The sequence below is a fragment of the Panthera tigris genome, chromosome A2 (genome assembly GCF_018350195.1).
Source record: "Panthera tigris isolate Pti1 chromosome A2, P.tigris_Pti1_mat1.1, whole genome shotgun sequence".
Classification (NCBI taxonomy): Eukaryota; Metazoa; Chordata; class Mammalia; order Carnivora; family Felidae; genus Panthera; species Panthera tigris.
Window position 1 is genome coordinate 34,492,569 of NC_056661.1, and position 26,463 is coordinate 34,519,031.

General features: G+C 41.6%; 1 protein-coding gene across 4 annotated transcripts in view; it reads right to left on the reverse strand.

Moving 5' to 3' along the window:
- SUCLG2 (succinate-CoA ligase GDP-forming subunit beta) overlaps positions 1-26,463 on the reverse strand; it is a 389,660-nt gene that overhangs the window by 101,949 nt on the left and 261,248 nt on the right. Inside the window, exon 13 of one of the 4 annotated variants that reach the window (XM_042979376.1) lies at positions 13,503-14,559. The exons of the other annotated variants lie outside the window; for them this stretch is intronic. Coding sequence (XP_042835310.1) covers positions 14,444-14,559 — 116 coding nt within the window. The 3' untranslated portion in view covers positions 13,503-14,443. Of the gene's footprint in view, positions 1-13,502; positions 14,560-26,463 lie in introns of those variants that run through there. 4 annotated transcript variants of the gene reach the window in all.

The following is a 26,463-nucleotide window of genomic DNA, read 5'->3' on the forward strand; positions in this document are numbered from 1 at the left end:
CCGACATAAACATTACAAGAACACATGGTATGATTATCATCTCTGGGAAATTCTTGTCAGGTTTCTCTAGGGTTTCATTTTCCATCATGGCTAAAAATCCTGTCAAGTTCCAGTGAGTGGTTCTAAGGACATCTGGATTATCCACTCCTTCAGTAGAGGGTCCGTCCTTATCTAATCTGTTTTCTCCCAGCAGCTGCCATCTTGCCAGTGAGGAACAGATGTTAGACAAACATTTGTTTGAATTAAACTTAATTAGCTACATTTTTCAAGCTCTACTTTAAAATGGCGTCTGCTGGGAGAGTGATCCTGAAGAGGTCTGGTGTTCATGGCACACTTTCAAGTACTAGGATTTTAGATACAGGATTAGCATACTCAGAAGAACCTGAAACCCACCAGCCATATTTACGACATGAGCACCAGTGGTGATGACGTTGAGTAGTACTGGGTCCTGTCCAGGACTCTGTGGCAGTTTGGCAAGAAGGGCTGACAACCTAGAACGTGCTTTTTTTTGTATACGGAGGAGGCAAAGCTACGCCATGTTCCCTTTATCCAGTTATGTTTCTGAGGTTCTGGCTGGTCCCTATACTACACTTCTTCATAAACAGCAAGTTTTACCCCCAACTAAATGCCTCAACATAGATCCATATACTGTTTTGACACTCATCACTGGGACACTCTGTGGCACAATTTCAAATATTAGAATTTTAGATACCACACTTCAAAGATGCAAGGGACTTCAAACAACATGAAACCATTAATACATCACAACTCATATTATAGCAAAAAATAATTTAAAATATTGCAAAAGTGGGGGGCATATCCATGAAATCTGGGCTTGTTGAGAATCAGTAATTATTCCAATCCCAGGCCGAAGACTAAAATTAGCATTTATTCTGAGAACTACAATGAAAAGTGACTGAAGAGATTTTTAAATGTTATTTAAATAGGCCATTTTAGAAACCAACACTTACTCAAGGTCTGTACTGACCATATTTTCCTTTCTTTCAAAATTTAATATATATTCTCCCCGATGAGAATGTTATTTAAAAGAACAGTATAACTTACACAAGTTTGCACTCTTACAGATGATTTGCACTGCAAATTAATCCAAGATCCCTAACAAGAGACTGAAAAAATTAATTTATATCCTTTTGAGTTGAATACATTCATCTACTAAGCAAACTCTTCTCCAGTTCCACATTATATAGTACTTTTCTATGGTAACTTCATGTTTATTATACCAGTAACCCACACTTACGATAGTAAATTCATAAATACAATGAAACCGGCATTTCTCAATCTCAGCATTACTGATTTCGGGCTGAATACTCTTTTTGTTGTGGAGGGCTGTATGTATGTGAGGAGGCTTTGCAGCATCCTCAGTGTTATTAGAAGTGACTGGCATTCTTCTAGTGGCAACAGACAAAAATGTCTTCAGATATTGCCAGATGTTCCGGGGAGATCAAAACTGCCCCCGGCTGAGAACCATTAAATTAAATGAAAAGAAAACAAGGCACCTATTTTTCTAGCAAACTTAGTTTATACCTTTACGATCAATTTTCTATTTCTACATATACAAACACAAGGATAATGGACAAATTTTTAAAAATGATCATATATATTGTTTTGTTACTGCCCCTCTGCAGCATAGAATATGTATGCTGTTTCACAAATAAGGCTTCTTCATCATTCTGAATGGCTACATAGCATTCCATTGCTTAGATAGAATACAGTTTATTTGTTCAATTCACTACTTTCCGATACTGAAGTTATTCCCAGTCTTTCTCTCTCACAGACAATAATATGATAAAAGTGCTCATTTTGTTGGTTAAGATATTCTTGGGTAACACTTTCTTTTCCTAAGAATTTTAAAGAATTTTGCGTTTCATTGTCTACTGATATTAAAAGAGGCTGGAGAGAAACAGAAGTCCAGAATGCTTTCTTTTTTGCTTTCTTGGTTGCATGTGCTCTCAGGAAACCTGAAGGATTCTCGTTTTTATCCTGAAGTTGAGAATTTTCTTTTTTTAAAATTATTTCTATTTTTAAATTTACATCCAAGTTAGTTAGCATATAGTGCAATAATGACTTCAGGAGTAGAATGCAGTGACTCATCCCCTACATATAACACCCAGTGCTCATCCCAACAAGTGTCTTCCTCAATGCCCCTGGCCCATTTAGTCTATCCCCCCACCACCGACAACCCCTTCAGCGACTCTGTTTGTTTTCTATATTTAAGAGTCTCTTATGTTTCCCCCCTCCCTGTTTTTATATTATTTTTGCTTCTCTTCCCTTATGTTCATCTGTTTTGTATCTTAAAATTACACATGAGTGAAGTCATAGGATATTTGTCTTTCTCTGACTAATTTTGCTTAGCATAATACCCTCTAGTTCCACCCACATAGTTGCAAATAGCAAAACTTCATTCTTTTTGACTGCCCAGTAATACTCCATTGTGTGTATGTATGTATATGTGTGTGTGTGTATGTGTATATATATATATATATATATATATATATATATATATATATATCTCACATCTTTATCCATTCATCTGTTGATGGACACTTGGGCTTTTTCCATACTTTGGCTGTTGATAGTGTGGCTATAAACATTGGGGTGCATGGGCCTCTTTGAAACAGCACACCTGTATTCTTTGGATAGATACCTAGTAGTGCAATTGCTGGTTCATAGGGTAGTTCTATTTTTAATTTTTTGAGGAATCTCCATACTGTTTTCCAGAGTGGCTGCACCAGTTTGCATTCCCACCATTAGTACAAAAGGGTTCCTGTTTCTCTGCATCCTCACCAACATATGCTGTTGCCTGAGGTGTTAATCATTCCAACCGGTGTGAGGTGGTATTTCATTGTGGTTTGTACTTCCCTGATGATGAGTGACGTTGAGCATTTTTTCATGTATCTATTAGCCATCTGTCTTTTGAAAAGTGTCTCTTCATATCTTTTGCCCATTTCTTCACTGGCTTATTTGTTTTTTAGGTGTTGAGTTTGATAAGTTCTTACAGATTTTGAATACTAACCCTTTCTGTGATATGTCATTTGCAAATATCTTCTCCCATTCTGCTGATTGCCTTTTAGTTTTGCTGATTGTTTCCTTTGCTGTGCAGAAGTTTTTATCCTGATGAGGTCCCAACAGTTCATTTTTGCTTTTGTTTCCCTTGCCTCTGGAGACGTGTTGAGTAAGAAGTTGCTGCGGCCAAGGTCACAGAGGTTTTTGCCTGCTTTCTCCTCTAGGATTTTGATGGCTTCCTGTCTTACATTTAGGTCTTTTATCCATTTTGAGTCTATTTTTGTGTATGGTGTAAGAAAGTGGTCCAGGTTCATTCTTCTGCATGTTGCTGTCCAGTTTTCCCAGCACCACTTGCTGAAGACACTGTCCTTATTCCATTGGATGTTCTTTCCTGCTTTGTCAGAGATTAGTTGGCCATACGTTTGTGGGGTCCATTTCTACACTCTCTATTCTGTTCCATTGATCTAAGTGTCTGTTTTTGTGCCAGTACCATACTGTCTTGATGATTACAGCTTTGTAATATAACTTGAAGTCCAGGGTTGTGATGCCTCCAGCTTTGGTTTTCTTCTTCAGGATTGCTTTGGCTATTCGGGGTCTCTTCTGGTTCCACACAAATTTTAGGATTGTTTGTTCTAGCTCTGTGAACAATGTTGGTGTTATTTTGATAGGGATTGTATTAAATATGTAGATTGCTTTGGGTAGTATCAACATTTTAACAATATTTGTTCTTCCAATCCATGAGTATGGAATATTTTTTCATTTTTTTGTGCCTTCTTCAATCTCTTTCATAAGCTTTCTATGGTTTTCAGTGTATAGATTTTTCACCTCTTTGGCTAGGTTTATTCCTAGGTATTTTATGGGTTTTGGTGCAATTGTAAATGGGATAGATTCCTTGATTTCTCTTTCTGTTGCTTCATTATTGGTGTATAAAAATGCAACTGATTTCTGTGCATTGATTTTTATATCCTAAGACTTTGCTGAATTCCTGGATCAGTTCTAGAAGTTTTTTGGTGGAAATCTTTTGGGTTTTCTACAAAGAGTATCATGTTGTCTGAGAAGAATGAAAGTTTGACTACCCCCTTGCCAATCTGGATGCCTTTTATTCCTTTGTGTTGCCTGATTTCTGAGACTAGGACTTCCAACACTATGTTGAAAACCAGCAGCGAGAGTGGACATCCCTGTTGTGTTCCTGACCTTAGGGGGAAAGCTCTCAGTTTTTCCCCATTGAGGGTGATATTAGTGGTGGGTCTCTTGTATATGGTTTTTATGATCGTGAGGTATGATCCTTCTATCCCTACCTTATTGAGGGTTTTTAATCAAGAAAGTGTGCTGTATTTTGTCGAATGCTTTCTCTGCATCTATTGGGAGGATCATGTGGTTTTTGTCCTTTCTTTTATTAAAATGATGTATCACATTGATTGATTCGCAGATATTGAACCAGCTGTGCATCCCAGGTATAAATCCCACTTGATCATGGTGAATAATTCTTTTCATGTGTTGTTGAATCTGGTTGGCTTGTTATCTTGTTAATAATTTTTGCATCCATGTTCATAAGGGAATTTGGTCTGTAGTTCGTCTTTTTAGTGGGGTCTTTGGTTTTGGAATCAAGGTAATGCTGGCTTCATAGAACGAATTTGGAACTTTTCCTTCCATTTCTCTTTTTTGGAAAAGCTTCAAAAGAATAGGCAGGCATTAACTCCTCTTAAAGATGTGGTAAAATTCCCCTGGAAAACCATGGTTTTGGGGAGGTTTTTATTTCCTAATTCAATTCCTTTACTGGTTATGGTCTGTTCAAATTATCTATCTTCCTGTTTCAGTTTTGGTAGTTTTTATGTTTCTAGGAATCTGTCCATTTCTTCCAGATTTCCCAATTCATTGGCATATAATTGCTTATAATATTCTTTTATTATTGTTCGTATTGTTGTTTGTGTTTCTGCAGGGTTGGTTGTGATCTCTCCTCTTTCATTCTTGATTTTATTTACTTGAGTCCTTTGTGTCCCACTTCTACACTGTCTACCACCAAGCCATCAGCCTGCCAACCGGCACCTCCCTCCCAAATTTTATCTCAGATGGGGTTGTGTTGCCAATCCCCTCACTTGAGGGCTCCGCAGCTTGAACTCACTCCGACCCTCTGGGGGAAGGTCTCGCCAAGCAATGACCAGGTGCCAGCCTGCCCCTGGTAATGTTACACGACCAGGTCTCTGGAGAGGCCCAGAGACTGCAGTCAGGTGCCAGCCCACCCCAGAAAAATTTCGTGCTATCGTGTAGCAGCAGTGGTTCAGGGATTATATTAAATCACAACACCCATCTGGCAGCAGGCTTTTCCATAAACCTACCTTCTTTGTTCTAACACCAGCAAACGTGGCTGTAATCTGGGGTCCGATGAGACCTTTGCCTTTGGGGAGGCTGCATGGCCTCTACCAAATGTCCTCCCAGCAGGGGAAACTCCTCTCCCCATGTGGCCCAAGGACCCCTTGGACCTCTCTGTCTGCTCCTAGGGATTCGTTCTTTCCACCACAGCACTGCCAGCTATCGAACTGTGGAGTTTCTTACTCTGTGCCCCTGCTTATAGAGTCCTAATGGCAACAAAACCTTCTCCTTTCTCCCCTTCTAGTTCAGTTTCTGCGGGTGTTTCCACTCTCTCTCCAGATGCTTTTGGTGGGAAGTGCTTTTCTCGTACTCTCCCCCATCTCCATCCTCTCTCTCCGCAAACAAAAAGCTCCCCACTCTCCACAGCTTCTCTCTCCCCCAGTTCACATCTCCAAGCCTTGTACCTGCTGAGTTCTGTGGCTGAAGTTACGCAGATTGTTGTTAGTCCTCAGATCAAATTTTCTAGGTGTGCAGAATGGTTTGGTGCTGATCTAGCTGCATTTCAGGAACGAAAGAAGCAGAGAATTTCTAGGCTGTGCCACCATATGAAGGTCTTCCAGGGAATTTTTTTTCCTACTTTCTGAATAGTTGCTTTTCCAAAAAAGATCATTTGTATGCTATGTGTGGTGCTCCTCTCTCTCTCCTTTACTACATGGTAAAGACACCATGCTCTTTCATTTTTTCTTGTTCATGATTGACACCAATCGTTCCATGTTTCTTTGCTTTGTTCTGAAGTTGTACGTGCAAATTCTCTTTGGTTCTTTGCCCACCTAATCAGAGAGCAGTTTTCCACCACTCTGAGGGCTGGGAAGTGACATTCCAACTCGTTTGCTGAGTCTGTGTGCCAGCAGTGGGAATGCTGGTGGGGAGGTGCACAGAAACTCAATCTATCTGCCGTCTCAGAAGAACTAAACCACGCCCTCTCCTCTGTGGCTGTGTTACACATCCCAGAACAGGGCTACCTGGAGCTAATTGGGACTGTATGCTGTCCCCATTCACAATGGTGGTGAGGAGAGAAACCCTCTGGCCTGAGATCATTTCTGCTTTTGGAATGGAGCTTCCCACTTCTGCTTCAGACAGCTCAGCCCAGGTGTTGTCTCTGTGTCACTGGGAGCCATTCAGCAGCCATTTCCAAATCCTGAAGACATGCAACTATGAACTTTTTCAGTCTGTTAATCTGCACCAAAAAACTGCCCTCTAGCAAGTTTTTCCTGATTACACAGCAGTTGCCAAACTAAAGAGAAATATCCATTTCATTATATTTTTGCCAATCTTGCTTACTAAAATGCTTATTGTTAACACAATTGGGTTTTTGTAAAAATTAAAAATAAAACTATGGAAAAATACATTTTAATGCATTTCAATGCATTCAAACATTTAAAAAATATTTTTAAAACCCACATGCAATATTCTGAGAGCTTACAAATATCAATGTGTTTACACAAAGCATGTAACATTCTAATCATATATATATATATACACACACACACACACACACACACACACACACACACACATAATTTGAGAGAGAGAGAACAGGGGAGAGGGGCAGAAGGATAAAGAGAGAGAGGATCATAAACAGGCTCCATGATCAGCACAGAGCTCAATGCAGGGCTTGATCCCATGACCCTCGGATCATGACCTGAGCCAAAATCAAGTGTTGGACGCATAGTCATCTGAGCTACCCAGATGCCCGTAAACTGTGTAATATTCTAAACAACAGAAAGTTAAAAGAGTTCTTATTTAATACATGTGTAAAAAGTCCCACAAAGGGCATCTTTGAAAGGCAAACTTTAAAACCAAATATGTAAAACTAGGGGTCATTTAAAAAAGAAAAATAAACCTCAGCATTCCATGACATAGTGTTTAAGGTGGGTAACAATGACTTTATTGTTTATACACAGAGGTTCAGATATTTTTCAAAAAGTAATCTATTTCTCATTGAAATCTAGAAAGCAAGGTGACTACTCTTCTTTCCATGAACACATACAAAAATGAGCACCAACTGGTAGGGTCACCTGACTATATTCATGAGATAATATAAACCAAGAGCTGGAAATAAAACCCAACCAATAATTTTATAACACGTGAAATTCTAATTCAAGGTCTTCCACCTATCCATTTATCTAAAATGTTTTGAGACAGGTCATATGCTATAAAACTCACCCTTTAAAAGTATACAGTTCGGTGGGTTTTAGTATATTCAAAGAGGTTTGCACTATCTCCACCATCTAAATTCACCCTAAAAGCGAACCTGGTACCACTTACCAGGCACTCCTCATTCTCCTCTCCCCTCCAGTACTGGAAACTACCAATCTACATGCTGTGTCTATAGATTTATCTATTCCAGAGATTTCCTATAAATAAAATCATACAATATGTGGCCTTTGTGACAGGATTCTTTCATTTAGTAATGTTTTCAGGTTCATCCATACCATACCATTTCTGTGCTTCATCCCTTTTAATGGATGAATAATATTCCCTCACATAAATACACCCCATTTTATTTATCCGTTCATCAGTTGGTAGATATCTGGATTGCTTCTACTCTCTGAAAAAGTTTTCTGCAAATTTTTAAAAACTTTAATGAAGTGCAGTTTAGTCTTTGTTTGTAGTGTATGCTTTTAAAAATACAAGGTCTTTTAAAAATGGGCAAATAATTATAAGGATTTAGAGCACACAAATATTCAATATTAAAGGAGAATTCGAAACAAACTCCAAATAAAAATCTCCAAATCAGTGTGTCTGGGTGGCTCAGTTGGTTGAGGATCTGACTCTTGACTTTGGCTCAGGTCATGATCTCATGGTCAGGAGTTCAAGCCCCGAGTCAGGCTTTGTGCTGACAGCACAAGTCTGCCTGGGATTCTCTCTCTCTCTCTCTCTCTCTCTCTCTCTCTCTCTGCCCCTCTCCGAGCATGAGCATGGCATGCTCTCTCTCAAAATAAATAAATAAACTTAAAAAAAAATCTTCAAATCTTCCAGTTTGTCTCACCAGGCTTTGTCTGACCTCAGAGCAGATATCTCTGTGACTGCTACATTAATGACTTTCATTTCTTTCTCTGCTAGCTAGAAAATAAAGTTAGATAAACAAGCTCCCAGTTAAAAATCATGTCTCTATATACTGCCTCTTTACACACAAAGGAAGAACAAGGGGAAAAAAAGCATATTTTCCCATAGTTGGCATATTAAATCTAATCAACTTTGGATTTGTTAAGTTCGGCATAAGGTGCCTAAGAATCTCAACTGGCCTCTTTCAAATGTCAAAATCTGAGACAACATTTTTGGACCGAACATACTCCAGAAGAAAGGTGATGTTGCTAGCTACACTTTCTCCTACTGCTGTGATAATGCTGTCTCCAGCCTTCACCTCCCCGCCTTTTGTCTTATAGGGTGATCATGGTTTTGTATATTGGGAAAGGCAATGGATTTATGAGAAGGCACTTGGAATTAGGACTCTGGAAAAGGGCCCTTGCCTTATGCACTGTGCAAATCCAGGAAGGTGCCATTCCCATTGTAGTCCATGCTATTTGTCCAATTGCATAAGATTATCTTTGGGCTTTTAACTTGTGTTTCCCAAGGTATGGGGTACACTTAAAAGGAAACAGATTCAAGAACCCAGGTTCCTAAATGTCTTAGCCTCAAACATTCTTTCAAATTTTCTATGACTACAAGCAGCACAACTATACGGAGTTGGGGTTTAAAATCAAGAGCAGTGGCTTTGGATGCAAAAGATCAGAATTTCAATCCTGACCAGCCAAATGCCAGTTGTGTGTTCTTGGTCATGTTCTTACCTTCCCTGAGATACAAGGTTCTCATCCATAAAATAAGAATGAAAGACTCACAGAATTGCTAAGGGGATTAATGAAGGCAACACAGGTAGAGTTCCTAGCAGACAGTAAGCAGTAAATCAATGTGAAGTCTTCTGACGTCAAAGTGATGCATCCCAAAACCCATCAGATTTAGACTACAGACCTATGCTGTTCAATATGGTAGCCACCAGCAACAAGTGGCCATGAATTAATTGAAATTAAGCAGACTTTAAAATTCAGTTCACAGTGGTCAAAAGTCACCTGTGGCTAGCAGCTACATATCGGATAGAGTCAATACTTATCACTGCCCTCAGTGAAGAAAGTTCTTTTGGGCAGGGATGCCACAGAAGTGATAGGATTATCAGAAGTCCAGAAGTCTAAATTTTTGCCACTAACTATGTAACATGACCAGAACAACTTTTATCTCATTATGTTACTAACTCCTCAATGGTAAAAAGGAATAATGCCTCTGCAGCAACGTTGTGGGCGGCAGGTGCACTGAAATGACTTTTTTCTTACTTTCTTATCATCTTTCCAGGACCCCAAGATTAAATTATGTGCAACAATGTCTAACAAGGACCACTTGGAAAATGACTCAATAGCTACAGCTCTTTGTGAGCTCAATATTGATAGCCATGATTTGATATTCCAACACACCCCTATGTAGTCAAGAACAGCATATGTTCAATAGCACACCAAGCTACCTGCAGGCAATTTTTGTGGCGATGAAAAGACACAAATTAGCATAACTGAGTAAGTTTTCAATGGCAAACAGCCTTTCGTAGACTACTAACTTCTCCCCAGATTTAAAATGGAAAGATCAGAGATCCTATTTCCTACTTACTCATTGGTTTCACTTTAATGTCTAAGTCTGCCTTTCCCCAGTTTGGAAACCATAATCTGTTGCTGTCAGTTTTGGAGAAATATTATATTTTTTAATTTATCTAGCTAAATAGACTTTATCTGTTTATTTTTTCCATAAAAGAGCAAATAATAAATATTTTATGGTCGTAAAATCTCTGTCACAACTAGCTAACCTCTGTTGCTGCAGCATGACATGAACCACTGACGACAGAAGCATAAAAAGGCAGAGCTGTGTGCCAATAAAACTCTAGTCACTCAAATAGCTGCTTAGATCTTAATTTGCCAACTCCACATCTAGAAGGATATTTAAGAACATCTACTTGAAGAACATATCCATAGAAGACTATCTTCTCACATACCCTTCCTTGTTCTTCCCAACGTTTTTTTTTTTTTAACCACTATTATCTGTTTTCCATTTATTTTAATTTTTCGAACATAGGTTGCATCCTGCAAATGATCACAGGCTTTTCTTTTTTTTTAATTTTTTTTTTAACGTTTATTTATTTTTGAGACAGAGAGAGACAGCATGAACGGGGGAGGGGCAGAGAGAGAGGGAGGCACAGAATCAGAAGCAGGCTTCCAGGCTCTGAGCCATCAGCCCAGAGCCCGACGCGGGGCTCGAACTCGCGGACCGTGAAATCGTGACCTGAGCTGAAGTCGGACGCTTAACCGACTGAGCCACCCAGGCACCCCTGATCACGGGCTTTTAAATGTTTAATTTAGAAATGTCAAAACATAAATTTTTCTTCCCACTTTTATTAAGATCTTGAATAAAAAAATATATAATTCTTTAGGATGACTTCTTTCCCTTTCAGACCACAAACTGAGGGGGATTAGTTCATAAAAGAACTAATTAAAAATGACTCACAGATCCAACCAGGCCATTTAAAGTTTCCTGGCAATGTTACTAATTTACAAATTGAATTACAACTTAAATACAAAAGCAAAATTGAGCTAATTGCCACAACGTCATTATTTCTTAGACAGACGTTACTGTTCAAGACAAATCAATTAAGGTCAAATATTTAGATGACTCAAGTAACATCTATAAACAAAAACTTAGTAACTTGTATGCACAGGTGAAAATGTCATTCAAAGAAATGGTAAGAAATTACTAGAACAGAATCATGAAATTCTAGAGTTGGAAGCATCCTTACGGAATAATTCGTTCAGCCTCATTGCTTTATGGTTGATGAGCATGGTTGTCTTCTGTTATTTTTCCTTCCCTGAATACACTCTTCTTATTGGAGCTCTAGTTTTCCTTATGGAGCTACTCCTCCCTCCCAGCTCTGGCAGTTTGGGTCAGGCTGGCATCATCCTTAGGCCAACAAGGTAGGTATTTAATCCAGATTCGTCAGAGGATTCATCATACAGGATTCATCAGAGTCCTGTAAACTCCTGGCCAGAAGACTGGCCCACGGATTGTTTCGTGGCCAAAACAGTTGGTCATCTCAATTCTGGAATGTCTCTTACAATTACCAAGAGAGAGTAGCTCCCCTCCTTCCTTCCTCTTCCCTCCCTCAAGCTTTCTCTCTCTGTCTCCTCTCTCTGTCTCCCCCTACTTCCTTTCATTCTCCCTTTCTCATCTCCTCTTTCTCTCTTTCTCTTTCAGGGATGCTAAACCTGAGAACATGTTCTAGGCATGAACAGCAGCCATTCTGCCAGTTTGTGGAAATGGCCTGCCTGGAACGAAAGCAACATGGACACAAGCTGGTCTGAGATGCAGAGTCCAAGTTCTGAGGGTTTGAATCTCTGGATCCAGGCTTAAGTGAAACTGGAACCCCTGTCTTTTATAATCAAAAGAACAAAACAGTTCTCCCCCGTTTTTCTTAAGTCTGAGTTGGGTTTTTGTCATTACAAGAGACTGGACAAATATCACTGGTTAATCAACTCAAAGAAAGTGAATGTTGCTAAGTGGGAGGGGTCAGGACTTTAATCACCTCTAAATCTGATGTTTGTTCCAGGAGAAGGATGAATAGAGTAACAAAATCTTTAAAATCTCATGTGCAAAGCATTTCAGGTAAAAAGTGTATACTACTCTGTAAACTTCTTGCGTAGTGAGTACTATGATTGGACTGTCACCTCCTTTAATGGATATTCTTGCTTAGAATAGCTTAAAACATACTGCTCTGGGAGGGGGGGGGTGTGTGGGTGGCTCAATCAGTTGAGCATCTGACTCTTGATTGCAGCTCAGGTCATGATCTCAGGGTCGTGAGATAGAGCCCTACATTGGGCTTCGTGCTGACTGTGGAGCCTGATTAAGATTCTCTTTTCCTCTACCCCTCTCCCCTGCTCACACACACTCTCTCTCTCCCTAAAAAAAAAAATTACTGATCTGATTTAAAGGAAATTACTGTTCATACTTATATATAGATCTGGAAACAGACTTCAAAGGGATGCTGGAAGGTCAGAAATATAGGGAATGCTGGTGTAGATAACATATGGAAGATTTTAGATACACTACCAACACCAACTGTCCCTAATTCTACCCTGTGTCATCAGTCACAATAGCTGGGTCAACACACACATACCAGTGATTCATTCCAGAAATATTTATGGAAACTATGCTGAGGTCTGCCCCAAGATATCATGTGAATGACATAAACTCAAACTTCGAACTTCCAAGAGGGAAAAAAGAACTTAATTCTGACAAAAAAAAAAAAAAAGGAAAAAAACACTTATTTGAAAATAAAGGACTATTTGCTTACTATTAACCCTGTTAGAAACTGACCACATGAATGACTTCATTCCTTTATCTCCTCCTCCAAATTGGCTTCATATGAAACAACAGTAAATATAGCTATGTGAACATAAGCTTTTACAAAGGGCAAAAAATTTAAATATGCTGATTTTTGTCTAGTTGACAATGTATATGTTATTTCTTTTACCTGCTAACTAGTTATTAAGCGATCAAAAGCCAAACCACATTTAAAAAGACATTGGTAATATTTTTCATTCATTGCATAACAATTTAAAAAGACTGTAAGACTGATCCATTCAATGTTTTTTTTTCTCCGTGGCAAATATGGAGCTATAAAAAAAATGACATTTTAACTGCTGTCCATATGTGAGATTTATGAGAACAATGTAAACTGACCAAACAAACAAAAGTCTGGTCTGCTAAACATTCATACATGAAGAGAAAGACCTTCAATGCTGGCAACTGAACCTCATTAAATAGGATGAGTTTACACCTATATTTCCTTCAGTGCTATGCAGACTGAAGTCACATTTTAACCTGTTAGACACTGTAACAGTTACCTGGGCTTATAATTTTTATTCTTTCATTGCACATTCTGCTAACAGAAATGGTCGTTGATAAAGGTGAGTGAAACTGAAATAATCCTGGAACACTCCAAATTTTCTAATTTTGGATTCTTATCTAAGACATAAAATTGAGGGATGAAATTGACTAACACAAGAAATACACAGCTCTTACAGCTTACAAAACATAGGATTTTATTTAAATTTGTGTACAGATAAGAATTTACTAAAATTTCAACAAAGACCTAATTCAAATCCTTTCCCACCACAAAAACAGGCATTATGAAAAAAAAGCCAGATTCTCTCAATTACATTTTCCCAGCTGGTAGATTCTGGAGGGAAAAAGGAGGGGAGGAAAGATACCAACACAACATAATTTGATCTTGAGTGCTGTCTCTTCTTGAAATGACTTAATTATGGAGATTTCCATAAGAATCAGCATTCTTCGGTATTGACGTTGAAATAGAAGCTTCTATTCCAAAATCACAAATAAGGCTTCTGGCGTTATTTTTAGTGTGAGGTACACAGTATATTCACTATTAAGGCAAATGGTAGAATACATGTGTGGGATATTAATGTCGATCTTCCACTGTAAAACAACGTGTTTTGGAACATTCATGGACTTTCTAAGTGCGTTGGAATTAGAAACTTGTAAAAGCTGTTGCAGTGTATAACAGTTTTGAATGTCTTCGCTGTGCCTTTTTGAAAGTTAAGCTGTTAAATGTAATCTTGTTTGACTTTTTAGAGCATGTGAATTTTTTATTATTAAAAATCGTAGAATTGGTCTGATCTCAAATTCTGTATATACACACACTGCTTGGCCAAACAGACTGCTCCCCTAAAGTCGGCAACAAGCAATGCTTACTGAGCAGGTTCACAGTGACCGAAAAGTATGAGAACAGAACATGGAAGACTGTAAGCGACATCAGATTATTGAGGTGGGCTAGCGATCTTATTCAAGAAAATGCAGATTTAAGATTTTTCACAGAGTGATTATGGCTCATCCCCTCACCCATTTCCCCCCCAATTGGATGACCGTTTCCTTCATAGTGATGAATCATTCCTTTTTATGAGACAATGGCCTTCTTCCTCCAAGGGTCAGGATGAAGCTGTCACTTCTTAGCCACGCTGGCCACAGACTTCTTGGCGGCATCCTCCAGGTCCACAGCTGAAGTAATGGGGAGTCCACTGTTACTGAGGATGTTTTGGGCCTCGTGGACATTGGTTCCTAGAAGGTGGGCAGGGGGGTATGGACAGTCACTGAAATGAAACTGGAGGTGGGGCCCTGGAAAGTTTCGTACAACCTGAAATTGTGCGAGACCCAGGTCTCACCAATTACAGCTCAGGTTCAGCTTTTTTATGATTCAGATTTGGCTATTTAGATGTATCCACCAGAAAAACTTACTTTTTTCCTTTTTTTCACCTCAAATGTCTGGCATTATAAGACATATATATATATATATATATATATATATATATATACACACACACACACACACACACACACACACACACACACGTATATATACACATACATATATACGTGTATATATACACATATATATGTATATATATACATATATGTGTATATATACACGTATATATGTGTATATATATAAGATATAAATAAAAATACATATAAATATATGTACACTTATACACACACTTATACAATATAAATTATATAAACTTACTTAAATACAAATAAAATATATAAATATAAATAAATAACATACATAAAATATTACATAAAAATATACTACCTATTTTTTTTCTGGCATTTAAAAAATGCAGATAATGACATTCTTATAAGACTGTGAACGAAGAGAGATTAACAACTACTTAGTCCACTGATTCGAAAAAAGAAAATCTTATGAAACCGATGTGCCCCTTGCTTGAACAACCTGAATATGGAATCTAAAGAAAAAGCTATGTGTCCAGTATGAGTGAGAGAACGGCGAATCGATGGGTTGGTAGCCACAGAATACTGAAAGCAACAAGTGAAGATGCACAGGACTGATGTGAGCTAGCTTTTCACCAGGAAATGAAGTAAATATATGTTCTAATCGACATCACTCACAGGGAAGATGACGTGGCAAGATCTCTAACAAGTGGTGGTCTGGCTAATAAGCAAGATGAAAGACTGGAATTGCCTGAGACTAATGGACATTTTTTTTTTTTTTACTGATAAAAGCAGACATTTCAGCTGATAATCCACAGTCGAGTGGATTCAACGTGGTTTTGGCCCATACTAGAAGGCAACTGTCTTAAAGATCTCATGAAACTAAAGTTCTGAGGGTCTGCCCACCTATGGCCATGAATCCACCGCTTTGGAAACAATGATAGTTATTCAACACACGTGTTCTCGCTTCCTCCCTGCTCCGTATGACAAAAAGGGCAGAGGGCCCCAAAAAGAGTACTGCAGCCTGTGATGGTGTATCTTTGTCTCCCATTCCCGGTGGATCTGTAGCACTTGTGGGCCAAGCTACCCCACCCAGAAGTGTGCTTCTTCGACTTGACTATTTAGGAAGCAAACTGCTCTTCTGTTCTTGCAGAGTGAACAAGCCCCTAGGAGAAATGTGGTAACATTTAAGAGTCTAATGAAATACCTCATCTTACATCATTTCCTGTGCTTTTATCTAGTTAGCAAGGCAGAGCCTATTTATATACAAAGACCTTGAAATATAGGCCTTGGAGGACCTAAGAGTACAAATAAAAAGGAAGCACTTGGTCAGCATGTTTCATACAAACAGGCAAATGCCGAGTTCAAGAGGAACATTTGCGCTAACAAGGTGATGTAGTGTGGATTCCCTGGGAGCCGGGGGCCACCACACCTGTGGTGAAATGAACACTTGGCATTGCATCTTTAGTTCAAGGCTAACTCACTGCTCTTTTCCACAGGAAATCTGTTAAATATCCTCTTTGGGAAACAAAATTCAAAAGGTAAGGAAGCTGTTTCCTGGGTGGCTCAGTTGGTTAAGCCTTGGTCCAACTCTTCACTTTGGCTTAAGTCATGATCTCACAGTTTGTGAGACTGAGCCCAGAGAAGGGCTCCTTGCTGACGGTGAGGAGAGATTCTCTCTCTCTCTCTCCCTCTCTCTCTCTCTCTCTCTCTGCCCCTTCTTGGGCTCCCTCTCTCTCTCAAAATAAACATACAAACAAACTAACAAAAATCCCTAGCTTCTCACCCTGGCTCTGTTGTAGATTAGTTGCACAGTTTTAGGTAAATTATGTAACATCTTTGAGCCTCAACTTCTTAATCCCCAGACGTAACATTATGATCGTCTTCCTCATAACTAATACACACGCCAGACATAATGCTAAGTGACTTCCACACAGTATATGAAATCTTTATGACGACGATGCCTAGATCTTACTGTCCCTATTTCACAGATGAGGCAAGAGAGGCACAGAGAGGTTAAAGAAGTTTTCTACAGTCACAGACTGTGGCAGTGATGGGAACCTGAACTCTGTTCTAATAATACAACCTGAATGTTCTAACCAGAATTTCGCTGGTTGGTTTCCTTGTTTATAAAATGAGGATAATAATGCTGACAGCATGGGTTGTGAGGAGGAGCAAATGAAATAACACATGTGAAAGGATTTTGTAAATGTCTAGGAATCTGTGGCCGACTTAAGCTCACCATCAACCAGTCACGCGCCTCTTCTGCCCAACCAGGAACTACATTTCCCAGGTCTCCCTTGCATGTATGTGGGGTCATGTGACTGAGTTCTGGCCAAGAGTGTGTGAGCGCCATGAAATACGTGCCCATAAAAATTGCCCTTGTGAGCTCCTGCACTCGGTTTTTTCCCTGTGTACCTTCTGGAATGTCACCAGCCAAGACAACTCTGAAAATCCCATATTCTGGACATGGCAATGCCTCCTTCAGCATGGATACCAGAATAATTCTGTAGAGCAGAGCACCCTACTCATGCACCCTTTCAGACTTCATATTAATGAGAAAGAACTTTCTATTACATTAAGAATCACATTTCAACATTTACCTGTTATAGGAGCCGGCGTTACTTTGACTGACACATTACTTTGTAAGGGTGGTAGGCAGCTTCCAAAATGGCTCTCTGTGGCCAGTTCCTACTTCCTGGTGTCCACGCCCCTGTGTAACCCCTTTGGCTATTGGTAGAACCAGCAACTTGCTTCTAATGACTAAGAAGAGCAAGAGTGACAGAATGTCATCTCTGAGACTAAGTTCCAAAATCCCAGGACTTCTTCCTTGTTCCTTCTGACTCTGTTCACTCTGATGCAGCACATTGCCATACTGTGGACTGCCCTATGGAGAAGTCCACGAGGCAAGGAATTCAGGGCTGCCTCCAGCCAAAAGCCGAGGAGCAACTGAAGCCTTCAGCCTGACAGCTCATGGGGAACTATATCCTGCCAACAATGATGTATTTGGAAGCGATCCTTTCCCAGTCGAGCCTTGATATGGCCCTATCCCTGGCTGACACTTTGACTGCAGCTTTGAGACCTTAAACCAAAGGACCCAACTAAGCCACACTCATATTCTCTACCACAGAACACGGAGATCAACAACGTTCCCTGTGTTAAAGGCAATTTGTTACACACTAGTTACCTAATGCAGATGTAAAGATTTATTATTTCATTAATCCAACCTCAGTGTTCATTTTGATACATATGGTAGAAGTTTCCGACAAGGTCCCAGAGGTTGAAAAGTAGAACAGAGGATCAGACGATGGCAGGTGTTGAATATTAGGCTAAGGAATTCTGACATTAATCCGTAAGTAGGGCTTTCATGGAATAATGACACAGTGTGCAGCAAAGTCCTGACTGACACAGAATGGAACTGGTCTTTGGACCAGAAGGTCAATGAAAGTTAAATATGTAAACCTCTATCTCCTTCAACAGAGACACAGAGTTCTCTGCCTACCTGTCCTCTAATCTACCAGGGAAGAAATCTAAATTTGGGTCAGAAAGGCTCTTCTCCTTCTTTCCTTTCTCTTTAGAACAGCCTCCACACAGACAGCTTCCAAGAACCCCACGCATCAAGAGGCAGATTCATCTCCCTGAACATTCCACATCTCTGACTACCTTCCTTTGGTGACAGAGTCCTCCTGTGAACACAGATCTTAGCCAAGCCTGTCAAGTTCTCTCTGAGGAACTGAACCTGTAGGAGAATTAGCAGCATCAACAGGAGTGGTAACAGTAACAAAAGCATTAACAGCAACTTAGCAGGTGTCCTGCAATGTTCATTTCTATTAGTTCATTTGCTACTCAATAGCATCCCTGAGAGAGCTACCATTATTATCTCCTTTTACAGAAGGGAGGACTGTGGCACAGGTAAGTTAAAGGCTAAAGTCTAGCTAGCATGGCTAGGAATAGTTAGGAAGTAGTTGAATGAAAACTGAACTTGATCTCTCACTGGTCTGAATGATTCCTGGAGCTAATGCTTGAAACATCCATGCTGAACCATGAATGACAACCTTTATAAATAGAGGATATCGTCATAATCACACTGACAATAATAAAAAAAAATAATCTGTTTTCCAGTCTTCCCACATTACTTTGAGCCTTTGAACTTGTGAATTTGGTGGTTCTAAAAGACCTGGTGAGTCAGGTCTTTATAAATGAGTGCTTTTTATTCATTTATTTATTTCTTGGTCAAGAGCACTGAGGCCTGGTGATTGGCAGGATGAGGTCTCAAAATCCTTTGGTCTTCCCACTCTACTTTGATTTCCTGGTGACTCCTGTTTGAGGAGTCAAATTTACAATTTAAAATTTGTGGCACTTTTGCACGCATGAGATCGTCTAAACTTCAATGATACTATAAATTATTTGAGAGCAAGGATCAGGTACAAGTAGGGTGTCTGCTTTCTCCAGCCTCCCTGCCTGGCTACACCAACCCTACCAACTGTCCCCTTCTCGAGGAGGGACCACATGGTGATCTTCGTCCCAAGGCAGACATGGACTGTTCCCAAGATGACTGCACCTGACCCAAGGGTGGTGCAAATACAGATGATGGCCATTAGCTTGTGCAGTCAGGTTTGCTCTGCTGAGAATCTGAATGGGTAGCACACACAAAATGGGAAACAGTAGCATGAAAAGGACTTAATCAGCCGTTAGTAAGCAGGTGAGACAGAGGCAGCGCAAACATGCAGAGAGGGGTGGAGTCAAGTGCACAGGCTGCTGGAGTGCTGCTCCTGAGGTTGGCCTCCACGCCATATCCTCCTCCTCCTGGGGGCCAGCTTCATTATGGCTGCTGTCCATTCTGAGAACTGTTTATTCAGTTTTACCTGAGTTCTTTTCCATAGCTACAGACTGGCTGTGGACCGTTTTAGGGTTCTGAGACTACTGGAACAAGTCACTCTTCCTTGCAACCAAGAAACCTAACTAAACCAGTTCCTGAATTAACATCTTCTTCAGGACTTAACTGAGCATCAGGTATTCCCAAAGGTGGAAAACGACTGATTTAGAAATCCGTGAACCCGCAGACATGCTGGACCTTTGGCCTCGAGTCCTCCAACCAGAACTCTTGTCTTCTGCTTGGCCAACACCCAAACGTTCATGAGATATTGTTTAAATGGCATTTCCTGGGCGCCTGGGTGGCTCAGTCAGTTGAGCATCTGACTTTTGGTTGTGGCTCGGGTCATTATCTCATGGTTTCGTGAGTTCGAGCTTCACACTGGGCTCTGTGCTGACATCGCAGAGCCTGCTTGGGATTTTCTCCCCCTCTCCCTGCCCCTTCGCGTCTTGTGCTGTCTCTCTCTCTCTCTCTCAAAATAATAAATTAATTGAAATAAAAATAAATGGCATGTCTTTGGGGATGCCTCCCTTGTCACTACTCCCCCAGCCCCTAAACTAGAGCAGGATTTGTAAATGAGCTTCCATCCCACCTTGTACTTCCAGAATCACAGCACTATTGGGACTGCTCACTGACGCTTCTCTCGCCCCCACCAAACACAAGCTTCATCTAGGCTGACATTCTGTCAGGCCGGCCCACCAGGATCTCTGCGCTCAGTGCAGTTTCCATGACACAACCTGGGCTTGCTGATGGGCTGAATGGCGGTGGATGGACTCACACATACCAAGTGTGCTTGAGTTGGTGAGGTGTGGGAGATTTTCTGATCACCTTGCTGGCCCGACACCCCCAAATAACCCATTTTTTTAATAGCACTGAAACAGAAGCCCCAAACGACCTGAGGGAAATTAGGAGTGACTGTTCCTGAGTTTTCTCGGGTTCTCCAGGGGCTTTTGTGGTGGCCTCTTTCTCTAAGAAGGGCTGAACAGCAGCTGGCTCTATGTGGTGCCCTAGAAGACTCCAAGCTGCCACCACTCCTCTGTCCCTCCTGGCCAGGAAGGCCTTCCTCAAGGTTAACAACCAGGGGGAGGGGCCGGAAGAGACTGGGTAGAGCAGAGCCTAGGAAAATGGGCCCTTCTCTCCTTCCAGCTGCTCTTGCAGGGCCATAGCAAAATGCCTAATTGCTTCACAATTCCAGGATCCATTAAAGTGAATTTCAATTATGCTTCCAGTTACACTTTAATTACAGCCTTAATTATTAAGCACAGGCTAGGCATACTCAGAACCCCAGCATGAAACAGGGAGAGGGAGAGGAAGAAGAAGAGAAGAGAAAAAGGAGAGAGGAGAGGGGCGGGGAGGAGGGGGGAAGGAAAAGGGCTTGGTTCTGGGGGGCGGGGGGAGGAAGGAAGGGAGGGAGAGGGAAGGAAGGAGGGGGAGAGAGAGAGAGAGAGAGAGAACGAACACATAGTAAGGAATATCCCAGAGGGGGAAGACACACGAAAGAGGCATAGAGAACAAGGGAAACAAGTGAGCCCGCCAAGTCCCATGGCACCAGCCCCTGCCCTGATTTTGCCAGCACCCTGTCCTGGCTTCCAAGCTGGTTTCTCCCTGGTTGGTTCTCCTGCCCACAGGCCAGGGAGAAAGAAGCAAAGCTAGGGCAGGCCTTGCTGCCCACAGACCCTGCTGCCTGGTTCCTATGGAGAGAGCAGCTAGAAGGGAAAGGGGGAATGCACAGAGAAGAGGGTCAGAAAGAAAACCAGCAGCCTGGAAATGAGGTCACTGGAAAAGAAAAGAGAATCAGGGGAAGCCTTGGGCAAACGCTTGTTGTTGTGTGGATTTCTTTCATTAATGCTGTTCTTTGAATATTCAAGGTTGGTTTCTTCTGGATTCACCAAGTGGCTGACACCTGCTACCCACCCCCTTGCTTGCCTTTATTTCCAAATAGTGAACCACCATAGCCACTTTAAACCCTGACTCGAACTGAGAGTTCCAAAGACCGTGTTTATGCCTGTGTACCCAATTACAAAGGAAATTGATCTCTTCCCCACATTTAGTGCCGCTGACATGTTCTAAAAATTATTAAATGCTGCATTGCTTTTTAATGAGGCTTCAGGACTACAGTTTTAATAACCACCTGTACAGATAACTGATTGACTCACGTTGGTTCAACTTCAAGTACTTCTTAACATCTGCTTGCTGAAAGCTGCTAAGCTAAGTGGTTATCTCCCCGACACGTGCCTTAAAAATGGCAATACACAGACAATCAAAGGGGAATGATTCTAAAATGAAGTCTTGCTCTGCCAATAGAGGATATTATGAAAAGAATAATTATGAAATTTTTAAAATTCTCCACTTGTGCATGTTTTACCACTGACTTCCTGCCACCAGGTGGAGTGAGAGAGCTGTAAAGAGAGATGAAGGTTAATTTATCAAAATTTGTTCTTTGCTTTCATGACCTGGGAGAGAAGATCATGGTAGTGGATAGAAATCACAGGGTTTTGTTCAAAAGGTGGGCCCCTTGCCCCCAACTCAGGCCAGTCTTTTATCACAGGGCTGTGAAGAAAATTACTCTCTAGTCAAAAGTATGGAGAAATTAGGCTTTTTGAAAAAGTATTATTTGCGGGGGCACGTGGGTGACTCGGTTAAGCATCCACGTCTTCATTTCAGCTCAGGTCATGATCTCACAGTTCATGAGATCGAGCTCTGTATTGATCTCTGTGCTGAACCAGATTCTGCTTATGACTGTCTCTCACCCTCTCTCTGCCCCCTCCCCTGCTCATGTGTGTGCTCTCTCTCCTCTCGCTCCCTCTCTCATAAATAAATAAATAAAGAGTAATATTATAATAGGAATTGAGCTTTTTAAGAATGCAACAGTTAGCACTTATCGTATATACACTAGGTACAATAAATATTTGTTGGATACAGGAGTTAAGGGGTTCACAACTATCGTATCACTTCAACCTTCATAGCAACCCTAAAAAAGACATCATCTTCATCCCCATTTTACAGATGAGACGACTGAGGCACTGGGAGGCTGAGGAACTTGCCCAACATCTCCGAGCAAGTCAAAGGCTAAGCCAACGCTAGAACACAGATTTGTATGACTGCGAAGCTGCATGACAACCGTGTAACTTGGCGTCCAAGCGCTGGGAGGAATCCTAAGCGTCCTTTAGGATCAAAGTCTCTTGTTTTCACTAGAGGAAACTGAGGCCCGGAAATGCTAGGTGATGTGCCCCGGTGAAATAATCAGCGAGCCGTGTACAGGACTGACTCTCGGTCTGGTGTTCTAAATCAGGGCTATTCTAAGTCAGCTAAGAATAGTTGTTACATTTTTAAATAGTTGGAAAAAAATCAGAAGAATAATATTTTGTGATACATGAAAGTCACATGAAATTCAAATTTCCGTGCCCATAAATAAAGTTTTACTGGAATGCAGCCAAAGTGATTCATTTGCAGATTGTCCATGGCTGCTTCTGTGCCACCAAAGGCAGAGCTGAGCCGTTGTGACAGAGTCAGCATGGCCCATCAATCCTAAAATACGTCGACCCCTGCTCTAAGTAATCAAATCTTTCCCCGCCTCCACCCCAGGGAGAAAGGAGGTCAGTGGAAACAAACCAGCTTCCACAGAGCAGCAGATTCCTTCTAAAATGGTCACTGTCCTTTTGCCCTTGCTCCTCTTCCATTATTCTCCTTTCAAGTGACAACCAGATAGAAGGGGCCCATTTTCTTGGTGACATGTAAATGTAGATAACTTATCACATGTCTTTTGTTATTGTACTGCTAAAAATGGAATAATTCATTGAGAATCAGAGGTAAAACTCCTGCTGCATCAGCAGGCTTCACTTGCCACAGATGATGTGCAGCCAGTATCTAACACCTTGCTTGGCACTTTGCTGCCAGCCCACAGAGTGCCCCTGCTTGGCACACAGAGTGCCCCCTGGTGGAGTTACAAACAAGAGCTCGAGTAATAATGGCAGCCAACGTTTACAGAGCCAGGGACTGTCTGGGTTACTGTAAAACTCATCTTTTCCTTGCAACAACCCCATGAGACCGCCATATTTCTATTCCTGCTTCACAGGTGAGGAAATGGAGATTTTAAACCTGGTTGTCACCGAGAAGCTGAGTGACCTTGGGAAGTTACTGTAGTTGGAAGAGTATCTTACAGAAATGCCCTGGATTCCTCACATTTTAGAAAAATTAAAAATGACAAAAGACATCCTGTGCACACCTATTCTCCTTGATGACTTCTCCTCCCAGGGTAAGAAGAAACCACCGCCGAGGGTGTGAGTGTTATTCTCATGATGCCCGTAGGAACCACCGACGCAAGTGGCAGGAAGCCGATGGCTAGGGTCTTCTCCACAGTGCTTCCAAGAAGGGTGTGCAAGCCAGATTTAGAACCAAGTCTAACATATATTCACTGAGGGCGTATGCTAGGTGCTCACACTTTCGCTTTCAACCACGTAAACCCTCAAAAAAGCAACATATATGTTAACCTAAGACAAATGTATGGAATGGAATGTATCCTCTGGCAAGCCAGAATGCCCTCCAATTCTGTACCTGCTCGGAATAGGGCCGTTCTCATAAAGAACAGAATAGAGCCTTTCTCATAAAAAACATCGACACAGACTTAGAAAGATTTGCCTTCCTGGAGTCTACCGCATGGCTTTCAATTCATGTATATTCTAACTTAGGCATGATTTCAGGAATTTTCAAAGGTAATTTTGGCAGTGTGGGACTTTTGTCTGTGATCCTGACCCTGGAGCTCCCATGCTGCCTGAGAAGTGACATCATGGCATCACTGTCTGTGATTCTGTACTTATGTGGGGGGAATGGCCAAGTGGATCTCACTGCTGATCTGTTCCTTGAGCTGTTAGGTTCTCAGAGCTTAGTATCACCACATTTTTCTTGACTTTTAAAAACCCTTTCAGAGCTGAGGACGGAGGAGGCTTTAGACTCAGGTACCGTGGGGAGTTTCCAGAATTCCAGGCCTTGCCACTGGTCTCTTCTCTACAACAGGCTGCAAATTATGTCCCACTGTCTTTGGAACAAAGATTTACCGTGGCACAGTCATCCCCATTGCTATACTGTCTACGCTGTTTCTGTGCTACAACGGGAGAGGTGAGTTACTGCAATAGGGAATACACGGCCCACAAAGCCTCAAGTTTGGCCACTGACATTAAACGTCTGCAGACCTTTGCTCCATACAATCCAAATTTCTGGGGCTGTGGCTGTGGAGGACAAGAACCCGGCCTCATCTTGTACTTCTCCAGCTTGCGGTTCTTGCTTCCCACTTCTGATGCAGCAAGCCGCTGTATTTCCAGGACAGAAAATTCTACCTACTCTTGCTCTCTTTGAATCAACAGTGGCTGATAGTTGGCTCGAGTGCCCCTACTCTCCTTTCCCACAAACTGCAGAAGACGATGACCACAGGGCTCTTTTCCGCTGACCTGGGATACAGTCTCAGCATCTTTCTCGGCCCAGCACTGTGGGCAGCCACTGCCAATAAATAGAAGGTGGCATGAGATGAAAGCTATTTATTTGTCCTGCCTGTTCCAACCCATTCTTGGGCAGTCCTTCCTCCTAGATGGCTCTGCCTCAGGACAGCCTCAAGGTGGCACCCTCTGGGAGAGTCTCAGTCACAGGACACATCTGTTGCCTTTAAGTAGGACAGACAGAATCTACCAGTGTGTCCCCTTCCTGAGCAATGTGTTTTCTCCCTCTTCGGTGGCTGAACAAATGTGACTTTAAAGTGTTATATAAAGAAACTGAGGCACGGAGATACGAACTGACTGATCACTCAGAAGACACCCACAAAGCAGAAGGTGGTGTCGTGATGTGCAGAACTTAGGATGTGTCAGTCCCCAGACCTGTCATGCTCTAAAATCCCTCCTGATTACAAGTGTCCCATGGGAACAACGTGAGGCCCCTGCTTATGAAGCAAGGACCACTGCCTAGACTGAGGTGGGCACCTGACCAAAAGGCATCGGCAGCCCGTGTCCAGGGCAGACTAATCACCTGGATGTGCGTTAGGGGGTGTTTCCTTCCACACACAGCATGATGCTCCTGGGCTCATCTTTGACCACCAATGACACTGCACTGGCAGTGGAGAAACCTCTCTGCCTGGGATTTTTATTTTTTTTTAAAAAAAATTTTTTAACGTTTATTCATTTTTGAGACAGAGAGAGACAGAGCATGAATGGGGGAAGGTCAGAGAGAGAGGGAGACACAGAATCTGAAACAGGCTCCAGGCTCTGAGCTGTCAGCACAGAGCCCGACGCGGGGCTCGAACTCATGGACCACGAGATCATGACCTGAGCCGAAGTTGGACGCCCAACTGACTGAGCCACCCAGGCACCCCAACCCGGGATTTTTGAGAGAAGAAAGTTGGTATATGTAGCCCAGCCCCTTCCTTTGCCTGTCCTTTGGACTGTGCTCTCTCAGGGAGCCCACACTGCCCCTCAGGGTCTGTGGTGCTTGTAACTAGGCGCGTCTGTGACTCAGAGTAAGAACGCTCACTGTCGGCACACGATACGGTTCATCCTTCACCTTCTTCACCAGTCTCTTACTGCATCACTGTATTTCTCACCAGGGTCCCCAGAGAAGGAAGGATCACCTCAAAGACCCAGCAACATGGACGGGTTGGATGCCTACTTTCCTCAGGGTCAATGAGTGGCTTTCTCTTGTGCAGATGTCCAACATGGTAAAAATTTCAGTAACTCACATGAACCATCTAGGGGTAAGATGAAAATTCAAAAGACCAAGTATAGTTGATTAATGTATGTCTGGAAACTTAAAATATTTGCTCTAAAAAGGCTTTAGCTACCCTAATACTTTAGGTTATATCCTGTGAGACTTGGTGT